Raw genomic sequence first — 22,474 nt, forward strand, 5'->3', positions numbered from 1 at the left:
CTATATTAACATACATAATCCAAATATATCATATATGTCATTTAAAATAGATACATGTAGAAGATAATCATTAATAATTTTTATTCATCTAAATAAATACATAAATAAATAAAACACAATTAATAAATTAATAAATACAAAGCCCACTGAAATAAAACTAAAAATATATATTTACAGCAACTCGTGTGTGTGTTCAATATTTTAGCCCAATGGACAGCAAAATTGTTAAATAAGAAAAAGAAAGGCCTAAAAATCATTTGTTGCGCTAGCCCAACCCATCTTACCTATGCTCATGTATAAAAACTCAAACTAAAACCCTAATTCAGACATTTATACCACATTAACCCTTGGCTCCTTCTCCTGTATGTACTCTCTCATCTCTCTTTATCCTTTCTAGAAGCTACGCTCACATCTCCTAATTCAGACATTCATACCACATTAACCCGTGTGTGTGTCCAATATTTTAGCCCAATGGACAGCAAAATTGTTAAATAAGAAAAAGAAAGGCCTAAAAATCATTTGTTGCGCTAGCCCAACCCATCTTACCTATGCTCATGTATAAAAACTCAAACTAAAACCCTAATTCAGACATTCATACCACATTAACCCTTGGCTCCTTCTCCTGTATGTACTCTCTCATCTCTCTTTATCCTTTCTAGAAGCTACGCAAAATATATTCTACCACCTTTTTCGACCAACATCATAAAAAACTTCTATTTTCCGATCATTTTTCACCAAATCGCCACAAAAACATTTTCTACCACCTTTCTTACTTGTCTTCCAAATAATCTAACCTACCTTACATTGATCGTCTGAGAAACGGTAACGAAGCCACTCAAATCTTTGACCCATACACGTCAATGAAGGAACTGGTAAGACGAATAGCCTGCTACATCGGTGTGGAGATGAAAAAGCATATTGGATTTGAAGGAAACAACCTTTATACACAAATATTGTTGGGTAATCTTCATTTTTCTTTTATCACTTTATTCTCCATTTAAATAGATTGTGTTTTATTTGTAGACTTTTTTTCTAGAATTACATTATTGAATTGTATTTAGTTTTTTAAATATAACAAATTACAAAACAATTTTTATTTTTTAAAAAAAATGCAATTTTATTAAGGCAATATATTGTATATAGCAAAAATATTAGATTAAATATGTATACAACATCTGTTATTAGTAATTTTGTGTTAACATTTGATTTCCAGAAACTTCTAAGCAAAAATGATAAAATAGGATACTCTGTGACAGTTTGAGAGCATTTTGACCATAATTCTGTTATACGAGGTCCAATTGGGGTGATTGGAGTGTGGAGAAGTGTATTTTGGGTGAGTGTAGGATGTGTAATTAAGAGGATATCCTTACATAGATATCGTTCTTGATGGATAGGCGATAGGAGTTTGAGCTCTAAGGTTTCAAGGACAAGATCGCATTATTCGCATAGAAATTTAGTCAATTACAATTTGGTAGATTGAGTATATAAGTGCAATGACAAAACAACAAAGTGAAGACCACAAATGTATTAAAGTGGAGTTGGATAGGTGCAATGCATAGGCTTAGAATAAGTTTGAAAGTATCCTGTTGGAATAATATTCTAACTTCTAGATACTTTGAGACTTCAAGAACTAAGTACACCACACTTGCCAATGGCCTTGTGGTCTAGTGGCACCCGGTTGCACCCCCATGTGAAACGGGGTGGGTTCGAGCCTCAGTGGAGGCGCAGTTGTCTCTGTGTGCTTCAGTAGGTTGAGAAAGTAGTTATGAACATATACTACATTGAGTGAATATAATGACAATGTCATTATTGATATTACAAAAACACTAACAAAGCATACTACTAATCTACGTTTAACGTCTTTAGCTCGACGCAATTGTTAATGAAGAGTCCATGCATGGTTGGATGAAGATAAGTCATTTGTCTGTCATTATTGATATTACAAAAACAATCTACGTTTAACGTCTTTAGCTCGACGCAATTGTTAATGAAGAGTCCATGCATGGTTGGATGAAGATAAGTCATTTGTCTTAATCGACTCTCTTCTCAAGTGTCGGGCATCAACAAACTCCTTAAAGCTCATGATAAGCACATTTTCTTCTAACTTCCTCTTGTTTTCCTTCTTATCTTATTCTTTCTCTTCTTCCTCAACCTTCTCTTTTTCTTCATCAATTTCTTCCACATCAATATTCCCTTTTCGTTTAATATTTTCTATTCTTTCTCAACCTCTTCAATCAACTCTTTTTCTTTAACAATTTCCATCTTTTCCTCCCCACCACTTCCTTTTTCCTTTCTTTCTTCAACTTCTTCTTCACGTTTCTCTTTTATGTCCTTAACTTCAAAATTTTCTTCACATTTCTCCTTCTCTAGGACATATCCTCTCAACTCCTCATCAACTTCTATAACTCCGCCAACCAAGTAAAGAGTCATACATTCATCCTCACAAGATGTTCACTCCTTCTCACAAGCATCTTCATCCATGCATACCATCCCCTCACACATTTCCTTTACACTCCTTTCTTCTTCTTCAAAATTTTCGTCCATGCTCTCTTCACATCCCACTTTCCCCCTCATTAACACTCAAGGTCACTCAAGTCGGGGATGTCACTCACTCACTCCTCCCTATCAACCCTACACCTCTCTACTTGCGAATCTACTTGAGAGTTATCTTTGGTTGTGCTTGGAAGTGCCTCAGGAGCTCTTTGGGTAAAGGCCTCTTGTAGTAGGCTCAATTGCAACTCCAAAGCCTCTTATCGCTTGTCATTCTTCCTCATCCAAGTAGTCATCATCTCCTCCAAATTGATCTTAGGGCGGGGGTTCTTCATCATGACTAGATGCATCTTCCTCCTCACCTTGTCTCAAGTGGTTGGCTTCATCTTCATTGTCCTCATTAGGTACAAAAGTGAGTCCCAAATGTCTAGTTCTTGCCAAGGTCTCCTCATCCAATCCATATTCTCCCACACTTGGTGAATGCTTTTAATCGTCATATGGTGGTGAACTTTGGTGGCGTGGGTCTTGGGAATAAGGTGGATATTGAGTTGGTGAAGAATATGAATTACAAGGGTAATATTGTGGCTGGTAAGGATGTTGAGGTGGATTGTAGTTATAGAGATCTTGAGGGTATTGTTCATATCGAGCATATGAAGAATTTTGAGTGTATGGTTGAGGGGTGTGGGAACCTTGGTTATATGAATGGTCTTGAGGGTATGGATTTATGGGGTTATGGTGAATGGCTTTTTCAAACGTTTAGTTAAGTGCATCACAATGATGGTAATAAAAGGATTTCATTTTGGGTGGTGGAGTTGAGTGTTGGTACGATGAACCTTGGTAGTTTTGAGGTGGGGTTTGGTGATTAAGTTGGGAGGAATCATTTTCATAGTATTTTTGCCGTTTTGGCAAAGATATTCATAAGGACTTCTAGGAGGTGGGGGTTGTGTTAGGTAAGGGATGTTATATGGGGAGTCAATTCCAGCAATAGTCTTCCGACTATTGTGATTTTCCAAATTTAACCATCGTTTTTTAATTTGGACGAATTAAACCTTTGACTATCAGAATTCTTCCACTATTAGTCCTTCCGTTAACTAGGAGTTAGATTGACATTAGTGCAGGGCTAAAATGGTCATTTTGTCTGCTGAGCTTCTTCTTCACAGGCCATTCGTTCATTCCGTTGATTCAAGGAAGTCCTCATTCCCTGCAACATTACAGTGACTAATATGTAAAGGATGTGAATTGAACTACACCTGATTCGCCGACGATGTCGTCGTTCTAACTCAAGACAACTTCGAGAAGGAAGTCGGCCAAGATCGAGGCGCTCTCGTCGAATTCTACGCTCCCTGGTCTGGTCACCGTAAAAAAAAATATGAAGGTGTACGAACTGCAGAAGGCATTTCTGAGTATGTAAACAGAGAAGCAGGAACCAATGTATTAGAATCCACACTCCTTTGCTGTGTTAGTCTTCCCTTCACTCTCTCTCGAGCCGGCACGGTTCAAGCCATGCTCATCCTCCAATTCCCGCCACATTCGCAGGATGCTTGATGCCTGACTGCTTATTCTCTCAACATCACCCTAGTGCCTTGAAGTAGGAGACTGTGATTCTCTCAAAAATGATGAATCAAGCATGGAAACTGTGTGCAAGCCAGCAAGTGCTATCAACTCTGACTCGCGATTTCTCCTTTCCATTGTTGTTATCATCTCCTGTGCTTGCCTAGCAGCCCACTTGCTTAAAATCCGCGAGTGGCACCTCCTGGCTGTAGATGACTCAACCAGATCATCACCTTCTAAGTCGGACCTCCTCCTCCTCCTGACAAGTTGCTCGCCCTCATCATCATCATCCTCGGTGTTCCTAGCAGAACTGCATGACGCATATGACATACATTCATCCAAATGGCCACGCATCAGCTCCTCGAGCCCCCTCTCAAATTCAGCACGTGCATTATCAGCCGTGCTCTCGGGCTTCTATTGAAGCTGTTGCTGAACATCTGCCATTTCTTAAATCGACTATCCCGAAACATAACACTCAACAAAGGGGAAGAAGAAGCTCTGTTGAAGAAATGACCATTTTAGCCCTTCTATTAACGTCCATCTAACCATTGGTTAACGAAAGGACTAATGGCGGAACAATTTTAATAGTCAAGGGTTTAGTTCGTCCAAATTGAAAAACGAGGGTTAAATTTAGAAAATCACAATAGTCAGAGGACTATTGCTGGAATTAACTCTTATATGGGGTTTCATAGTACCCTTGTTGTGACATGTAGCTCCAGTAGCCATGATCACTATCCTCATAATATTGAGCATTGTAGCATCCATAGTCATCATAGTGATTTTCCCCATACGATAAGGAGTTAGAGGAACCCCCATTAAGCACATAGTTTCCTTGGTTTCCATATTGCTCCCCTTGATAAGATTGAAAATATGGCATGTAAGACAAGTAATACACCAAGTTAGGCAATTCAAACAAAAGTGCAAAAACACACAACAATGCAAATAACAAATTATTAAAAAAAAACCTAGGCTCTCCTACAAATCTCCCTTATGTTGAAACAAGTCAAAGAACTCAAACACCGCTACATATCCTTGGCAACAATGTCATTTGATGATGAGTATTTGAGTGAGTGTAGATGCGTAGGAGGGTATCCTTACACTGAATATCATTCTCTCAAGGATAGGCGATAGGAGTTTGAGCTCTAAGGTTTCAATCACAAGATCACATTGTTGCCATGGAAATCTAGTCAATTACAATAGGTTTCGTTTGAATATAGGTTTGTAGTAACAAAGCAACTAAAGAATGAACACTATAGTATTAAAGTGGAGTTGAATAGGGCAATGTATAGGTCTAAGTAGAATGACCAATAAGGGAGCAAGGAAAGAAACCAATTGACAATAGGATTGATGTGTGATAACTAGAATGAAGCCTTTCTCAAGGACATTCCACACTTCTATAGCTTTCAAGGGCACTCTCATGCCTCAAGGAAGTATAAGAGGCGTTTTATCGAACACTTCGTGTCCTTAACACCACACACACTTCCATTTTTTCAAAGGTGAAGTGTGGTTAAATTGCCCCTTGAGGTTAGAGAGGTTTGTTAACTCCCAATTAATCCCCAATTATGCTAAACAACTATCCATCAAGTCAAGAATTAAGTCCCTACTCTACCAAATCAAAGTCAATCCATCACACACTAGCATGCACACCTATCCTCCTCCTATAAAGAGCTAATCACACATAAGCATAATGAAAGTATCACAAGATTCATGATCAACAAGGAATTCCATAACAAACACAAGATATAAAATCAAAACAATAGAGCAAGAAAGGAAAATTGCAATGAAAGTAAATTGAAAAAAAAACGTAGCTAAACAGAGATGAATTTGTAGATCAAAGTCTTCAATTCTTGCATCATAATTGATATTGAACTTAAATCTTGAATCTAACTAAAAATTGAAATGCAATTTGAAAATGTAAATTGTGTTTAGGTCTAAGAACATGAAAGGAACTTCATATTCTAGTGTCTAAACTATCTAACTAACTATCTAGGTCCCCCCTTGAGTCTTCCAAGCCTCAAATATATAGGTAGTTGAAAGTACCCCGCTTCAAGAGCTCTCGTACGTATGCGAGAAACAAAAACATTCTGGAATTGATGTACGAGCCCTGTTACGCTCATACGACTCTTCTGGGTAACAATTCTGGTTTCCAACCCATTTTTTACCTTATAGACATTCGAATTAGGCTTTGCAGTCTCTATAGAAGTTGTAGCTCTTTCAGTTATATTTCCAATTCCATTGAAATCACTTGATTTGGACATCCCTAGGCTGAGAAATGCTCAAAATATCGAGACCTCACATTTCAGAGAAAACATTGTAAGAATTCTGCTAACACAAGGGTACGAGACCTGGTACGGGAATTCCATAAAGTTTCAAGAATTGAAATACAACCATACGAGGCCTCATATTGGAATTCCAGAATCATTCTAGAGTCGGTGTAAGAGGACAAAGCATGCTTGTACGCAATGGCTGGAATGCACGAGCGTGCAACCCCTTGTGCCAACCATCCTTGCACGAGTGTGCACCCGTTCGTGCACTAGAAGCAGTTCCCTCCTCTTATGCTCCATTTTCGTGCAAAAAACCCTTGAACTAGAAATTCAAGAAAGTCACCAACAACTTTCATGTTCAGAGTTTTAAGAGATTCAGGAAAAATCAAAATCGAAAAATCATAAAGAATCTAACACGCCCCAAGGATGCAACCCTACAATATGCTGGTAGTGCTTTTGTCTTATCTACCTCATATAAAGTCCAATTAAGGGGGATTCAAGTATCCATGAAAAGTTAAGACAATATGCTACAACTTTCATGTTTAGAGTTTTCCAAGATTTGGAGCAGGACAAGGCCAAAAATAAGGACAAAGTTCAGCACGTCAAGTGAAATGGGCATGCCCTGACCATGTCACTTGGGTAATTTCACTAAGCAGTAAGGGGCATAGTCGTGTCACAGGCTGCGTTAGATGGCGAGAATTGTTATTTAAGACAAATTTGAGATTTTTTTAGGACATTTTGACCATAGGCTTCAAGAAATATTCCAAGACACTCTATGGTTTACAACTTTCTTATCGTTTCAAGAATATTTTTTTACACCTTTAGACCATAGGCTTCAAGAATCTTTTCTTACACCTTGAGAAAGGCTTGGAAAAAAAGATTCTTCATGGTTCAAGGAGTTTTTCTATGCTTTACAACTTTCTTATTGTTTCTTTGATTTCTTTTGTATTTGTCTCCACATTTGGAGGCTAAACATTGTAGTATTTAGATTTATGATGAACTCTAGGATGACACTAAGTTCTTTATTGTTTCTTGCCAATTAATAATTGTTTTTCCTTTGATTCAATTGAATTTCTTTATTGTTCTTGAGTCAATAATTGCTAGCTTATTGAAATCTTGATTGGTGGATGAACTTTAGGATAGAGATATCCTTATTGAGTGTAGATCCCACACAATTGGAATGAGTGAATTGCAACCCTAGATGTAGGATGACATCGACCATCTGTGTTCGAGTCAAATTGGTCAATAGAACTCACAAAATGTTAATGCAATTTTTACGAAGGTCTTAGATTTAGAAGGGATGCTAATTAATCAACCTAGAGATTAGTTGTTAATACTCTTGAGAAATATGAGGCCTCGCAGGCTTAGGAATGAACAATTATTTTTGGCATATATATGCTATGGTCAATGATATCTTAAGGATCAATAGATCCAAAAACCATTTTCTCACTGGTTACTTTCCTCTTTTTTTTCCTTAGTTTTGTTTGTTTAGATTAGTTATTCACTTTCACTTTTACTTAATTCTTCTCATTAATCTTTTGGCTACATAATAAAACAATAGATAATACTAGTATTCGTAATTTATGTGAATACGACATTCGTTACTCTACCCTCTATACTCTGAACAGATGCACTTAGTTAGACGTATTTGTGTAGTTGCAAATTCAGTATTAGTTTGGGACAAATAAAATCAAAGAGGAACCACACTTATTCTTTCAATTATTGAATGTTATGAAATTTAATCCCAAATTGTCAATTCTTAAAAATTTAGTCCTTCAATTGTTTAAAGGTGGCCAATCCAGTCTTTCTGTTGCACCAATTTAGTCCTTCAATTGTTTAAAGGTGGCCAATCCAGTCTTTCTGTTGCACCAATTAGTCTTTCACTTGTTTAACACTGAAGTTAAAAAAAAACTAAGTTGGAAAGCTTTAAAACAAATTGAAGGATTAATTTTTTTTTTTTTTAAATTGACAATGGGAGCCTAAATTGCATAACATGCAATAATTGAAAGACTAAAAGTACAAATTCCTCTTTAAAAAAAATTCCTGGTCTTTAATTATTGACATTTGTAAATATAGCCCTTAATTATGTCATGATATTTTTAGTCATTTGTCCTAAGATCTCTGCACACTTTCATCAACCATTCTCAAAACCGGTTTGAATTGACTAAAATTTCACACATGTTAACCCAAAGGTAAGCATAAGACATCAAGGAACGATTGAAAAATGCTATTAAGTTATTGTGAAACATTAAGATAAAGGACTAAAAACGTAACATCTAAGAACTCAAAACACAATATTATAACACATCTAAAAACTACATATACAAAGTTAATAACCAGGGATTAGAAAATGAAATTTTTCCGAAGTGCTGATGATGATAAGGGATTTCATATTTCAGCATTTGTATGGCACCTACAGCAAGGGGAGTACAAGTTGAGGTTTCCTCAGTATAATCTTGACATAATAAAAAGGAGACATCTACTGTTAGAAGACACAAGATTTTAGCATTCCAAAAGGTTTTTGACAAAGTATGTACCCACAAGAAACCATCCAAGAATGAGCAGCGAAAATGAAAACAGGGCGATGAAAAAGGGCCATCCCACCATAAGAATACCCAGGGATAGTACAAACACGAAAGGGAAAAATGACCTCAAGATGGAAAGGCCGTCGACCCAGTGCCCCTTGAGCAATATAAGAGCTGCAACGTTAATCATGTTCCAATCCATTGATCCACCGTAGCTCATCCTGTTCAAGCAGTTTGCAGCGAACGAGTGGCTGTTGCACGTGAATAGATTGAACGATCTATGCTCAAAGTGGCGGATACTGGAGTGGATGGCATCATCCCAACTAATTGCAGTTCCAAACTCAGCATGTTTATAGCGTTGTGTGCACGAATGCCCGGCGAGGTTTGGAGGAAAACAGCACTGCTCAAACATTCAATTTCGTTAGTCATGATTCTCAATGCAATTGGAAGAATGTGTTCCATCTCAACTAAAAGACTAAGCTAATAGTTGGATTGCACATTTATGTTTACTTTTTGACGGGCTCCAAGTAACACGTGGACCATAGTCAATTTTTTATCGGGCGACAAGGAGATTGCTACCAAGTTAAAGCATGTGCTCCATCTCAACTAAAAACACAACCTGATAGTTGGATTGCACATTTATGTTTATATATTATATATGCTCAGAAGAGCAACTAGCATACTATGAACCTCAATGAGCATTCACAAGTGTGATGAACATTTCAAATATGGCAAATGTTGAAGTACTGAACAGTTACTCCAGAGGCAATGTACTTTAAACTAATGAATGATTCACCCCGATGCTTGCCACACTTGAAAAACCGGGCTTCGTGGTAAATTTTGCGGTGTGCAAAGAGACTAAAGACATTATATGAGTAGGGGCAGCACCAGAAGTAAAGTACCTGCTCTCTGTCTAGTTGAAGGTATTTAGCCACAGCACCATATGCAAAATCATTAACATTGACAAAGCTGGATCCCGAAAAGTCTATTACTGCGCCATCCTCCCTGCACAATCCAACATGCCCAATGAAAGGAGCCAACCACGAGACCACCGGGAGGGGAGTCCAAACCAAACAACACGGGAACTTTGCGTTCTTTGGATCTATTTCATCAAGCGGCCACAGCTCATCCTTGATCCCTTGCTCGATACCTTTATTCTCCACACTGTTGGCAGGTTTTAGATCCATCACAGAAAGTCTTCCCTAGAGGAGTAGAGGTAGATGGCAGGCGGGTAGGCCTCTAGAACTTGCAGTCACTCAAAGCTCCCAATCTATTACCAGAATGGAAGAGTTTTCATTATAAGAAAAAAGGACCCCACTGATACAATGAGTGAAAAATATCTCAAAGATGATACAAATACAAAATTTCAAAACCCAAACCAAACAGGGCTGGGTTATAATGCAGTCAAATCACACTAAAAAACTGAATTCAATCAATGAGCTAGTTTACTCGTGGGCTTATAAACCCTTTTCTCTCTTATATTTTCAATGTGGGACTCTTAAACTGAAAGTTTTGTTAAGCATCACCAAGGGCACATTGTAACTGAGGTCAGAAGATCAATAGGAAAAAATGAAAAGATGTTTAGATTCAGCAATGCTGATAACTAGAGTAAATTTCGAACATTGGTTGAAAACTCCAAACCAATCAGCTAAACTTCATAAAAATCACTTAAGTTAAAGCAGCAAGACCCAAAAAGCCCTCTTGATTTACATAAAAACAAAATTTAATAATGCTCTTCATAAACCTTACATCAAACATTCAAATATGAAATTTGGTATTAAACTCAACAACTTCTGCTTTCACCCTCTGAATTCAATCCTTCAGGAGCTAAAATTTTGGGAGCTTAGCAGAGAAAACCGAAGCTATGCTTACGGCTTACTCAAAACTCAGTAAAAATTAGATTTTTTTTTTTAAAGTAGAATTTTCAGCAAAGCAGACAGGGACCCAAAACAGCAACTTGAACAATTCAGTAAATACACACAAAAAATGATTAAATCCCAGATGCAAAAATCAATCTTGTAAAGATCCAAACGCATTACAGACTTGAATATCAAGAATCAAATAAAGAAAAAGAAAGCGGCAAGATGATAAATTGACAAGACCTGAAGTGTGGAGAGAAATGGTGTTCGGTCTGGTCTAAGGAGATGAAGCAAAAGAACCTGGTACAGCTGAGAAAGAAACAACTCCAAACAACGTTTTCGAGGATGTTAATGTCAATGGGGGAGGATCCTTCTGGAAGTATTTATTTGTGTGTGCTCTTACTGGGGCTATCATTTTCCTTCTACTTTAGGAAAAGAGAGAGGATAAAGGTGCATGAACCTAGCTAGCTCAGCCGGGCTGGTCAACTGGCCCACCACTCTCTGTGGGAGCCCATTCTACCTATGCTATGATGCTCAGAAATTTTTATTTGTGGATAGTCGCCGTTTGCCGCCTTCCGGTTGAAGCCCGCGGGCCAGTCTTAAATTGTTTCATGGTGAGGCGGGTTAGAGCCTAAAATTTTTAATTTGCGGGTTTCTCATTATTATATATATATAAATGGGTTTCCGTGCGATTGATATCTTAGATATGGTTGTCCGGTTAAATTTGAGTCATTGATCTTGTCCAAATCAACCTTCAAGGTTAACAGTGATTAAAAAAAAGCACGGTGACAATTTGGTCTCTTTGCATTTAGGTTAAATTTAAGGTGCGTGAATTTCCTTCTTAAGGTGCGTGGTTTTTGTACTTAAGGTAAGTCAGTTGTTGAAACTTAAGGTGCGTGAATTACCTTGTTAAATACCTTCTTGCGGTGCGTGGGTTTCCTTCTTAAGGTGCGCGATTTGTATGTTAAGGTGCATAGTTTGTGCACTTATGGTGCGCCATTTTAAACATTTAGGTGCGTAGTTTGTATGCTTAAAGTGTGTGATTTTTGTACTTTAAGGTGCGCCAATTAAAAACTTTAGGTGTGTGGTTTGTGTTTTTAAGGTGCTTTGTTTGTGTGCTTAAGGTGCATGGTTTGTGTACTTAAAGCGTGTCATTTTGATGCTTAAAGTGCGTGGTTTGTTTTCCTTCTTAAGGTGCTTTATTTTCATTCTTAAGGTGCTTTATTTTCTTCTTAGGAAAAAAAATAAAATGAATTTTTATTAATTTTATAAACAATTTCATGAATTCCTTTAGGTTCTCTGTCATCCCAAGATGAGAGCATTAATGGAGGAGCGTGCATTTTTTTAAAAAATTTTCATTGATTTGAGCCATTGATCTAGATTTGATCAATGGCTCAGATCGTCTGACCACATTTTTTACCTAGGAACATTCCCGCACCTGAACCTTTCTATATATATATATATATATATATATATATATATATATATATATATATATATATATATATGTTAAAAAATTTAAAATTTTTAGACACGAAAAAATCTAATATTATTTAGATTGAATTATTTGAATATAGAATAATAATATAATAAATTTTTAAAAAAATTTTAAAGTTAGGCTCACGGGCTAGCCCACGAGCCAGCCCGCGAAAAAAAACCTCCGGTAGGGCAGACTAGCCCGCATTGACACCCCTACTTGCCGGTAGCACACACTCAAAATCCAGTTGTTATATCATGAAAGAGGGTTCACAATACATTGTGAACTTGATCCAAAAATAGCGTGTTTTTGATTAAAATATTTTACACTTCTAAACATATTGAAAGCCTACAGCATGGTAATTACAAACACATAACATGATAACTACATACACATAAATTGTTAATTGCAGGTACAAAATATATTAACTGCAAACACATAAGATGTTAAACCAACTTGTTATGTATCTATAGTTAACATATTATATATTTGCAGCTAAACATTTATGTGTATGTAGTATGTGTTTGTAATTATCATATTATGTGCCTTCAATTAGTATATCATAAACATACACCAAAAGAAAAACTTGAGAGTCCGCATCAGAATAATAGAATAGAGAAACATCAATTTTGGAAGAAAGAAAGTCAACCGAGAGGAGAAAATCATGCAGACACTTAAACCAGGCATGTGGGGCCTGCTTCGAACCATACAAAATACCCATTTACAACTAATAACATTCATACCAGGCTTCGCCAAAACCAATCGTCACATGTTATTATGAAACAATGCATTGAATTCCTGATCTATTCCCTCATGCCATTCCGAAAAATGAACAACCTACATATAATAAGAATGAAAAATCAAACAATCTATACCATTAAAATTTTTTAGATTGATGTACAAGATTTGATCTCAATTTATTTTAATGGTCTAGATTGATTAAGATTCCAAGTTGAAGTGTGTGCGAACGGTGATTAAATGTGTGCGAACGGAGTGTGTGTGTCAATCAATCTAGACCATTAAAAAATATTACATGAATGCACAAGATCTTATCTCACGATCTTACCTAAACAAGTGATCTCATTGAAACTCTACCCTATATATATATATAGGGTCATAATTAAGCGTGGCCACGCCTTAACGTGAGGTCAGTGCGGCCGCACAACTATGTATAAAAATATACATCATTCAATGTTAGAAAATGCACCATTAGGTACGCATCACCAAAACCACACCACTAGGTATGTAAATATACACCACACAGTGTTAGAAAATGCACCATTAGGGGCAGGGGAGTTATGATGCATTGTTTTGGGTGTGTGGTGTATTTTTTGGTGTTTTTGTGTATTTTCGTTGTGGTGCATTTTCTAACATTCAATGGTGTATATTTGTATACATAGTGGTGTGAACCGCACCGACCGCACGGGAAGGCGCGACCACATTTGAACAGGTCGTTCAAGTAAGAACGAGTAGCCAAGGAGTGAACTAAGAACAACTTACAGTCGTCCACATGTCCAAATCTAACAGATCAGAAACATTGATTTTTTTTTTTTATAAAAAATACTGTGGCATTTTTGTAAATAATTGAACATCAAAGTGCAAGTAAATTGTGCTAAAAGTGCAAGTAATAGTTTCATATAGTACACCTAAGTGCAAATAAAATGTATTGCAAGTGCAACAAATAATGTACACTGAGCATCAATATTAAGTGCACCTAACGTTATCATTAAGAGTACCTATATGAAAGATTTTATCATTAGGTACACGAATGTTAACAAGGTAAATTAATTGCACTATTTAGTGAAAATAGTTGCAGAAATTAAGTGATTTTACTTGCAAACTTGCACTTTTAACACATTTTACTTGCATCAAAGTTTGATTTATTTACGAATATGCCATCGCATCGTTTTTTAAAGTTACATCTGATTCGTTGAATCTGGACAGTGGACTACTGTGAGTGATTCTTAGTTCTCTTTTGGGCTCTCATTCTCACATGAGCGCGCATATATATATATATATATAGATAGAGAGAGAGAGAGAGAGAGAAAGAGTTATGATCATATGAGATATCACTTGTTTAGGTAAGGTTGTGAGATCAGATCTTGTGCATCCATGTAATAATTTAATGGTCTAGATTGATTTAAGATTCTAAGTTGAAGTGTGTGTGAACGGTGATAAAATGTGTGTGAACGGTGATTAAATGTGTGCGAACGGAGTGGTGTGTCAAACAATCTAAACCATTAAAATTTTTTAGATTGATGTGTACACGATTTGATGTCACAATAGTTTAATGGTCTAGATTGATTATGATTCTAAGTTGAAGTGTATGCGAACGGTGATTAAATGTCTGCGAATGGAGTGTGTGTGAATGAATCTAGACCATTAAAAAAATATTACATGTGTGTGTTCAAGGACACTTTAGTTGAATGGAGATTTGACTCAAAAATTACGAATTTAGAGTTGGGTGTTGATTGAGGATTGTGAATTTTTGGTATTTTGTTTATTGATGGATGGGTTGGATCTACCTAAGAAAGATCACATGACACATTAAAACAACGAATGCAGCCAACCAGCAGTACATTGCAACCACCCAAAGTGCACAGCAAATTAAAGTATTCGTTGCATTCAAAACATTCAAGGAACATAGACACAAAAAAAGTGTAAAAACAATACGCCATCTATTTGTTATGTCCGTGTGGGATTCTGCCCATATACAGACTCACGTGTTTTTTTTTCCTGTGTTGCGGTGCACCTAAGCATAATCACAAGTTTTTCTTCTTTTTCCTGTTTTTTTCTTGGTACATTGGAAGGAAGAGATGGTATCATTTCAGGAATGATTACAGCAAAGAGAGAGTAATGTATTTGGGATTTTGGGATTAAGAATCTCACAAACACTCATGATGAGATTATAGTGCAAACTCAATAACCTACACAATATGTTTTAGAAAATAAGCCTAAAAAACCTTTTTTTTTAGCAATTTCAACCGACCAAATGAGGGATATATGATTAAGAGATCCAAGCGGGGGGTCATTTATGTGGACTAGTCTAAACAAGCTACCATATTTACCTTTTTTTTTTTTTTTTTTAATACTACTAACTCTATTAGAATGTAGTATCTGTTCATAACTACTTTGCACAAGAGTAAGTATTGCCTCCACTAAGGCTCAAACCCACCACCTCCCGTATAAAGAGAAGGGTTTGATGTCACTGGACCACAAGGTTCTTGACTGCTACCATATTTACCTATCTAGCTATTAAATAACATTTGGTTGGAAGGAATGAATTAATCAGAAAATAAATTGTAATTTGGTGGGAAAAGAATAAAATGAGAAAAAAATAAGAATTCAAAATTACATTGTTTGGTAGGGATGAACAAAATTATTGAGAATGGAAAGAGAAGAAGTTATATAAAGACTAACATTCTCCTGTATAATAATAATCATAATAATAATAACTATTAAGGGTACATAGAGAAGTCCTTCTCTTATTTTTTTTCTCCTTTCCATACTTCATTGAAATCGAATTCATAGGGGAGGTATGAATTCCAATTCAACAAAAGGAGGGAATTGCTGCAATTCCCTTCAACCAAACAATGTAATTTACCAAGCCAAAGAATTGCATCGTGAAGGAATTACAATTACAGTGTACCAAACATCCCCTTATTAGAGTATCTCATCTTTAGGCACATCATCTCAACAGGCCATACACTGAACATCTTAACTGGTCATTACTCATTAGCCTCTACCAACTAGAATACATTACGTCAAGCCCACTTATCAAGAGATCATAAATAACTTAACGCTTCTCTAACATGTTTAAGATCATCTTCTACAAACTTGTTTAGGACGTGCTAAGGGTAATATTAATTAATTGTTAAAAGATGTTAAGGAATTTATTACTCCGTATTTGTTTAAACTAAGGTATATAGATAATAATATACTATAGTTTATGTCGATTGAATTGTGGAGCGCATTTGTTATATATATATACTAGTTTTTCACGCGCATTGCGCGAATGAGATAATGTCCAATGTTTATTTTTAAATAAGCATTTTAAAGTATATCAATGGAAGATTATATATGAAATGTTCATGCATATGTAATTGAATGTTGAATTTCTTTATTTAAATCGGTAATTGAAAGTTTATGAATGCAAGATAATATATGAGAGTGATTTGTATTTATTCAGTTTTTTGGTTTTAAATTAGAGTTCGATTAGAGAAACATTACAATATGCTCTCGAGTCAGACGGAAAACCAAAAGAATGCCGGAGCCTTGGCCGAGGAAACTGACCTCCTCCGACGTAGAATGAAGAAGTCGAAAAGAGGTGCCTGTGAGAGGGACGATGAACCAGTGCAAATGGAAGAGGATGGTCAGGCGACCTCGGTGCCGGAATCGAGCAAGAACAATGAGGAGCAGTTCAGCCCACCGACCCAACCAGCTAGAAGTCCGGCGATCTCCTTCAGGAGAGCCTTGACAGGGCTAAAAGACAACGACAATGTCACTAACGACATCTCGAATGACGACGTCGAGGAGCAAGAGGAAGAAGATCCGGACTGCATGGTCATCACGCTCACAAAAGAAGAGAAAAGAAGGATGAGAAAACGATGGGAGAACACTCTGATCATTAAAGTGCTGGGGAAGGTAGTGGGATACAATTATCTGCTACGACGGTTGAGGGAAATCTGGAATCCCAAATCAGGAATGGACCTTATTGCTATTCAGAATGGATACTTCCTGGTTAGATTTGCTTCGGTAACAGATTACGAACATGCAAAGTTAGGAGGACCATGGACGGTCTTGGATCATTGCTTGGCTGTAAAAGAATGGGAACTGGACTTTGATCCCATGCGGGATACGACGCAGCGCCTGCTCGTGTGGGTTCGTTTCCCATGCCTACCAATCGAATAGAGGGTTGGAGATAAGATTGGGATTGCAAAGAAAGTAGACCATGCGACAAGCATGGCATCCAGAGGTCTCTTCGCGAGGATCTGCGTGGAAGTGGATATCACGAAACCGTTACTCACGAAATTTACCCTCAAGAACAAACTAAGAACGATAGAGTATGAAGGACTCCATCTGGTGTGTTTCAAGTGTGGAATGGTGGGTCATCGCAGAGAAGCATGCAAACTAGTAGACACACAACCAGAGGACAAAACACCGACTGAAGACGGCGGAGCTTCGTCGAATCCCTATGACAACACGGCGGAGATGAGAAATGGAGCAACATGGAAGGCCGGAGCAAATGGAGCGGGAAATCAGGGAGTCAACCGACCGTTAAGGGATAAATATGGAAGTTGGATGATCGCCCAAAGAAAGACTAGGAACTACCAAAATAAAGGGGAATACAGACGAAATCCTGGGAAACACACGGGAGGAAGAAATGACTCTTCAAAAGGAAAGGAGAACGGTAGTCACGGAAACAACACCTATCAGTTTAATAAAGAAGCTTTCAAAATATGGAACAATATGAGTTTTGGGGCGTTGGAGAACTTAGAAGAAGAGTATGATGATGAGGCCCAAGAGGAACATTTCATAGCAGACAGACCGGAAGGCCCAACTGGTGCCATACTCTCAGGGAAAGGGAAGAGGCCCCAGGTCCAGATTTCAGAAACACATATCCTTAATGATACTATGGGGCGAACCAGTGAGAATACTATGAGTAAACAAAAAGTATTCAGAGCAAAACAAGGGGAAAAGAGCATAGAGAAGAGCAAAAAACAAGTGAACCAAGCGGCAGGAACAGAGAGTCATACGGTGGTCCGAGGCTTTGACAAAGGAAACAGGGTGGAGAGGACAATGATAACTGAGGATGGGAACACAACAGAAGTTTTCCAATTCCAGGCGGAGGCGGGCGAACACAATCAAGACCCACCAAACGCTAGCAGTGTCCTAGACACGGGCGAAGAAGGGGAGCCTATGGCGGATGTGGTTTTCACGGAGGGGCAGACCTCGACGGGTCCTTGGGTTGATGAGCAGTGAGCTCTTTTTGCTGCTTTGGTTGTCTTGGTTTGTTGACTGTGTTTGTTACTTATGAAGTTTCTTAGCTGGAACTGCTAAGGAGCCGCGTCGAGTGCTTTCAGACGTGCATTTCTTTTATTGGTGAAGAGGACTAAACCCGATTTGATTGGGTTGATGGAGCCTAGAATTTCTGGGGTCGCAGTAGACAAAGCTTGCAAAAGCTTTGGTTTCAAAAATTGGATTAGAGTCGAAGCGTTAGGTTTCAGTGGGGGCATCTGGCTCCTTTGGAGAAACAACATCAATGTCGATATCATTGCCACCAACCCGCAATTTGTGCTAACAAGAATTAGGAAAGGAGAGGAAAGAGTGGGTTTGGTTTCTTTTGTTTATGGCAGTCCGACTCATCACTCAGAAACAAATTATGGGAGAACTTGTCTATGGACAGGTTTAATCTTAACGAGGAGTGGATCACGGTGGGAGATTATAACGCCGTGACTTGCCTTGAGGACGTTAGCAACAAGGATAATTTCCACAACCACAAATACGCAGGTATGAGACATTGGATTTTTAAAGAAGGTTTGATTGATTTGGGTTTTGTTGGTGCTAGGTACACATGGACGAGAGGAAGAGACGAAGCTACTTTCACTAGGGTAGGTTAGATCGGGCACTATGCAACATGGAATGGATCACAAAATTCCCGGAAACAAAGGTGTCACACTTGGCGCGGGTGGGATCGGACCACTCTCCCATCCTCATCGAACTGTTTAAAGAAACAGAGAACAACAAGGAGCACAACTTCCAATTCCAAGCTGCTTGGAGTAGGCACCCAAAATTCCTGAAGCTGGTCGAGCAAGAATTGGAGGTACCCAAAAAATGATGAATTCCCATCCGCGTAACAGACTCATCAAGTTGGAAAGAAAGCTTAGGTCTGAACTTGAGGAGGTTCTGCACCAGGAAGAGCTCAAGTGGTTCCAAAAATCAAAAGAGGAGTGGATTAAATCAGGAGACCGTAACACCAAATACTACCATGCAGCGACGATGGTCAGGCGCGCCAGAGGGAAAATCAAAGGTTTAAGGAACAACAATGATGAGTGGATTTAGGACTCGAATATGATCAAGGATTTGGTCCAGGACTATTATAAGAACTTATATAAGAAGGAGGATGTTATAGAAGGCAATGGTGATATCAACGGCATGTTCCCAAGACTCGATGAGGAAAAGTGGAACCTAATCAACAGAAGGGTCAGCAAGGAGGAGGTGAAAGATGCATTGATGGATATGGCACCCCTCAAAGCGCCTAGGCCGGACGGCTTACACGCAATGTTCTATCAAAAGTATTGGAATATAGTTGGAGAAAGCATGTATAAGCTGGTGGCCGACTTTGTTGACACTGGCAAGCTCCCGGAAGGGATGAACGAGACCAACCTGGTCTTAATACCCAAGGTGGACAACCTGGAGAAGGTTACCTAGTTAAGACCCATCAATTTGTGCAACGTAGCATATAAGCTGGTGACTAAGGTCATGACAAACATATTAAAGAATATTATGCCTGATTTGGTGTGCCCCAATCAAAGTAGCTTTGTGGCAAAAAGACAAATAACAGACAATATTGTGATATACCAGGAGCTCTTGCACTCAATCAAATCTGATAAAGGCAGAACAGGTCACATGGTTCTCAAAATCGACTTGGAGAAAGCCTATGATATGGTGGATTGGGGTTTTATTCGCTCTACTCTTAGAGAAGCCGGTCTCAATGCAAACTGGACGAGAAACATCATGCACTGTGTGGAATCGGTTGGAATGACAATACTTTGGGAAGGGAGCAAGCTAGAAAGGTTTAAGCCGGAGTGCGGAGTACGACAAGGGGATTCCATCTCGCCCTACCTATTCGTGCTCTGTATTGAGTGACTGGGGCATATCATAAATAGAGCAGTTAACCAAGGACGCTAGAATGGTGTCAAGGCGTCAAAAGATGGCCCGTCCATATCCCACCTATTCTTTGCAGACGACATGGTCCTGTTCGCTGAAGCGGAGGAAGAACAAATTCGCGTTATTATGGATTGCCTTGATACATTTTGCAAAGGCTCGGGGCAGAAGATTAATAAATCGAAATCTAATATCTTCTTTTCTAACAATGTGTGCAGGCAGACGGCCGACATCCCAATGACACAGGACTTAGGGAGGTACCTGGGAGTGCCTTCGCTCCATGAAAGAATCACCAAGGACCACTGCAAGAACATTCTGGACAGAGTTCAAAGCAGGCTGGAAGGATGGAAGACGTGCTTCCTTAGCTTAGCCGGAAAACAGGTCTTAGTGCAATCGGTCCTGAACACAATTCCCTCATACTCCATGCAAACCATGCTTATACCAAAAGGAGTTTGTGACGCAATTGACAAAAGCACGAGGAGCTTCCTGTGGGGAGGGGACGATGTGGTGAGGAAAATGAGCATGGTGAATTGGAATACGGTTACCCGTCCCAAAAACGATGGAGGTCTTGGCATAAAATCAATGAGAAGTATGAACATGGTACTGCTCACAAAGCTAGGGTGGAGAGTTCTGAACGAGAAAAACAGCATCTGGGCCAGAGTTATAACATGCAAATATATGAAATCGGATGCCCAACTTGCGAATATTAAGAAGAAACGAATTGATTCTAATGTTTGGAAAGAAATCTGCGCAGCAGCTCCAGTCATCGAAAATGGTGTGATAAAGGTGGTTAAAAATGGTAGAGCTACCTCCTTCTGGTACGATACGTGGATTGGCAAGGAACCCCTGCGCAACCATATAATTGGACCCCTTAGCAGAAATGCGGGAGACGTCAAAGTTGCGGACTGCTGGAATGGAAGGGGTACGTGGGATTGGAATAAAATCGACGTTGCTCTGCATCCGGACAAGCGCATGGAACTAGCAGCGAAGGTGATCGTTAATGAAGAAGGGAATTATGATAGACTGGGATGGGGACAGACTAAGGACAATCTGTTCTCCACCAGATCAACTTATGATTTGATCAGACAAGAAACGAGAAGTAACGATGAAACTGGGTGGCAAAGTATCTGGAAACTCAGAGTGCCCAGTCGAATTCGCACATTCATATGGCTCGTGAAGCACGGAAGAATTATGTGCAATGCCGAACACAAGAAGCGAGGTTTTACCCCAGACGAAAGGTGTGCTATCTGTGGCGGGAAGAAGGAAGATGTCGAACATACAATTAGGAAATGCTCGGCAGCAGAGGCAGTGTGGAAAAACATCAACATTGGAGAAATCTCAGGTATGTCAGCTCCCCTAGATTTTGATACGTGGCTAACCAGGAATGTAACTGGTATGGAGGCTTACCAGAGAATCAAACGAAGAAAAGCGAGAGTTCCAATCACAATGTGGTGGATCTGGAAGTGGAGGAATGACTTTATTTTCAATGGGACGGAAAGAGATCTTAAGGAAATGATCGACGGACTACACAGATAGTTCAAGGATGTTGAAGGGGTCCTGGAACGGAACGCAGGACCACTAGGAAGCCAAAGAGGAGAGGATCGGCGAGGCCAACCATGGACACCGCCACAGGCAGTATGGATTAAAGTCAACATTGATGTGTGCGTGGATAAATTTAAACACGCCGCAAGTGGAGGCGTGCTTAGAAATACAGATGCGGAATTCATCAGAGCCTTTGCGGGGAAGAACGACATCTACACACCCTTGGAAGCCGAACTGTGGGGAATTCATACCGGGATGCAGAAAGCGTGGGAAAGGGGTTATCGAAGAGTGGAAATGGAAAGTGATTGCGCCAAGGCAGTTAACCTTGTCAACGGAAGTGAGGAGTACGATGGCCCAGCTAGGAACATCGTGGACTTATGCAGAGCCTTAATGAAACAGAGATGGGAATTCAAGCTCAGTCACATCCAAAGGGAACAAAATAGAGTTGCAGATGCCTTGGCTAAGAGGATCCTTAATCAGAATCAGGACTATCGATGGATGGAGGATCCGCTAAAGGAAATATTACCGCTGATGTGTCATGACGAGCTGAGCCTGTTAGGAAGATCTAATACAGTGAGGATCAGCTAATGATCTCGGATGTACTCCCCCCGCTTTAGAAAATTAGATAATATATGAGAGATTGATTATAATTGTCACTAAAATAAATGTTTTCAATTTTGTAAAAACGTTAATCTAAATACTTAGTCTAAAAATGATAGTATAAATAAATACTACTTTTTCGTTTGAATTTATCTAAGTCTTTTTTAATTTTCTTTTAGGTAGCATTGTCATTGCCTTTATCTTCAGTACTTGTTTTTTATTTTAATTTATTTATTGGTATTTGGTAATGTGTCATGTGCAATTGAGTTATTGTGGTAG

At 38.6% G+C, this 22,474-nt stretch overlaps 1 protein-coding gene across 1 annotated transcript; it reads right to left on the reverse strand.

Moving 5' to 3' along the window:
• Nucleotides 1–8,511: 8,511 nt before the first annotated feature.
• Nucleotides 8,512–11,112, reverse strand: LOC116021776 (protein REVERSION-TO-ETHYLENE SENSITIVITY1-like). Its single transcript, XM_031262252.1, has 3 exons — nucleotides 10,933–11,112; nucleotides 9,733–10,100; nucleotides 8,512–9,230 (listed from the first exon to the last, which is right to left on the reverse strand). The coding sequence occupies exons 2-3, from the start codon at nucleotides 10,015–10,017 to the stop codon at nucleotides 8,808–8,810; spliced, it is 708 nt and encodes a 235-aa protein (XP_031118112.1). The 5' UTR covers nucleotides 10,018–10,100; nucleotides 10,933–11,112; the 3' UTR covers nucleotides 8,512–8,807.
• Between the last annotated feature and the right edge of the window lie 11,362 nt (nucleotides 11,113–22,474).

The sequence above is a fragment of the Ipomoea triloba genome, chromosome 6, assembly GCF_003576645.1.
Source record: "Ipomoea triloba cultivar NCNSP0323 chromosome 6, ASM357664v1".
Taxonomy (NCBI): domain Eukaryota; kingdom Viridiplantae; phylum Streptophyta; class Magnoliopsida; order Solanales; family Convolvulaceae; genus Ipomoea; species Ipomoea triloba.

Bases quoted from the DNA above. Each gene is read 5' to 3' on its own strand.
- LOC116021776 (XM_031262252.1), bottom strand. From the start codon at position 10,017: ATGGATCTAAAACCTGCCAACAGTGTGGAGAATAAAGGTATCGAGCAA. The intron at 9,231-9,732 runs GTACTTTACTTC...ATGTTTGAGCAG, and splicing joins TTCAACTAGACAGAGAGCAG to TGCTGTTTTCCTCCAAACCT.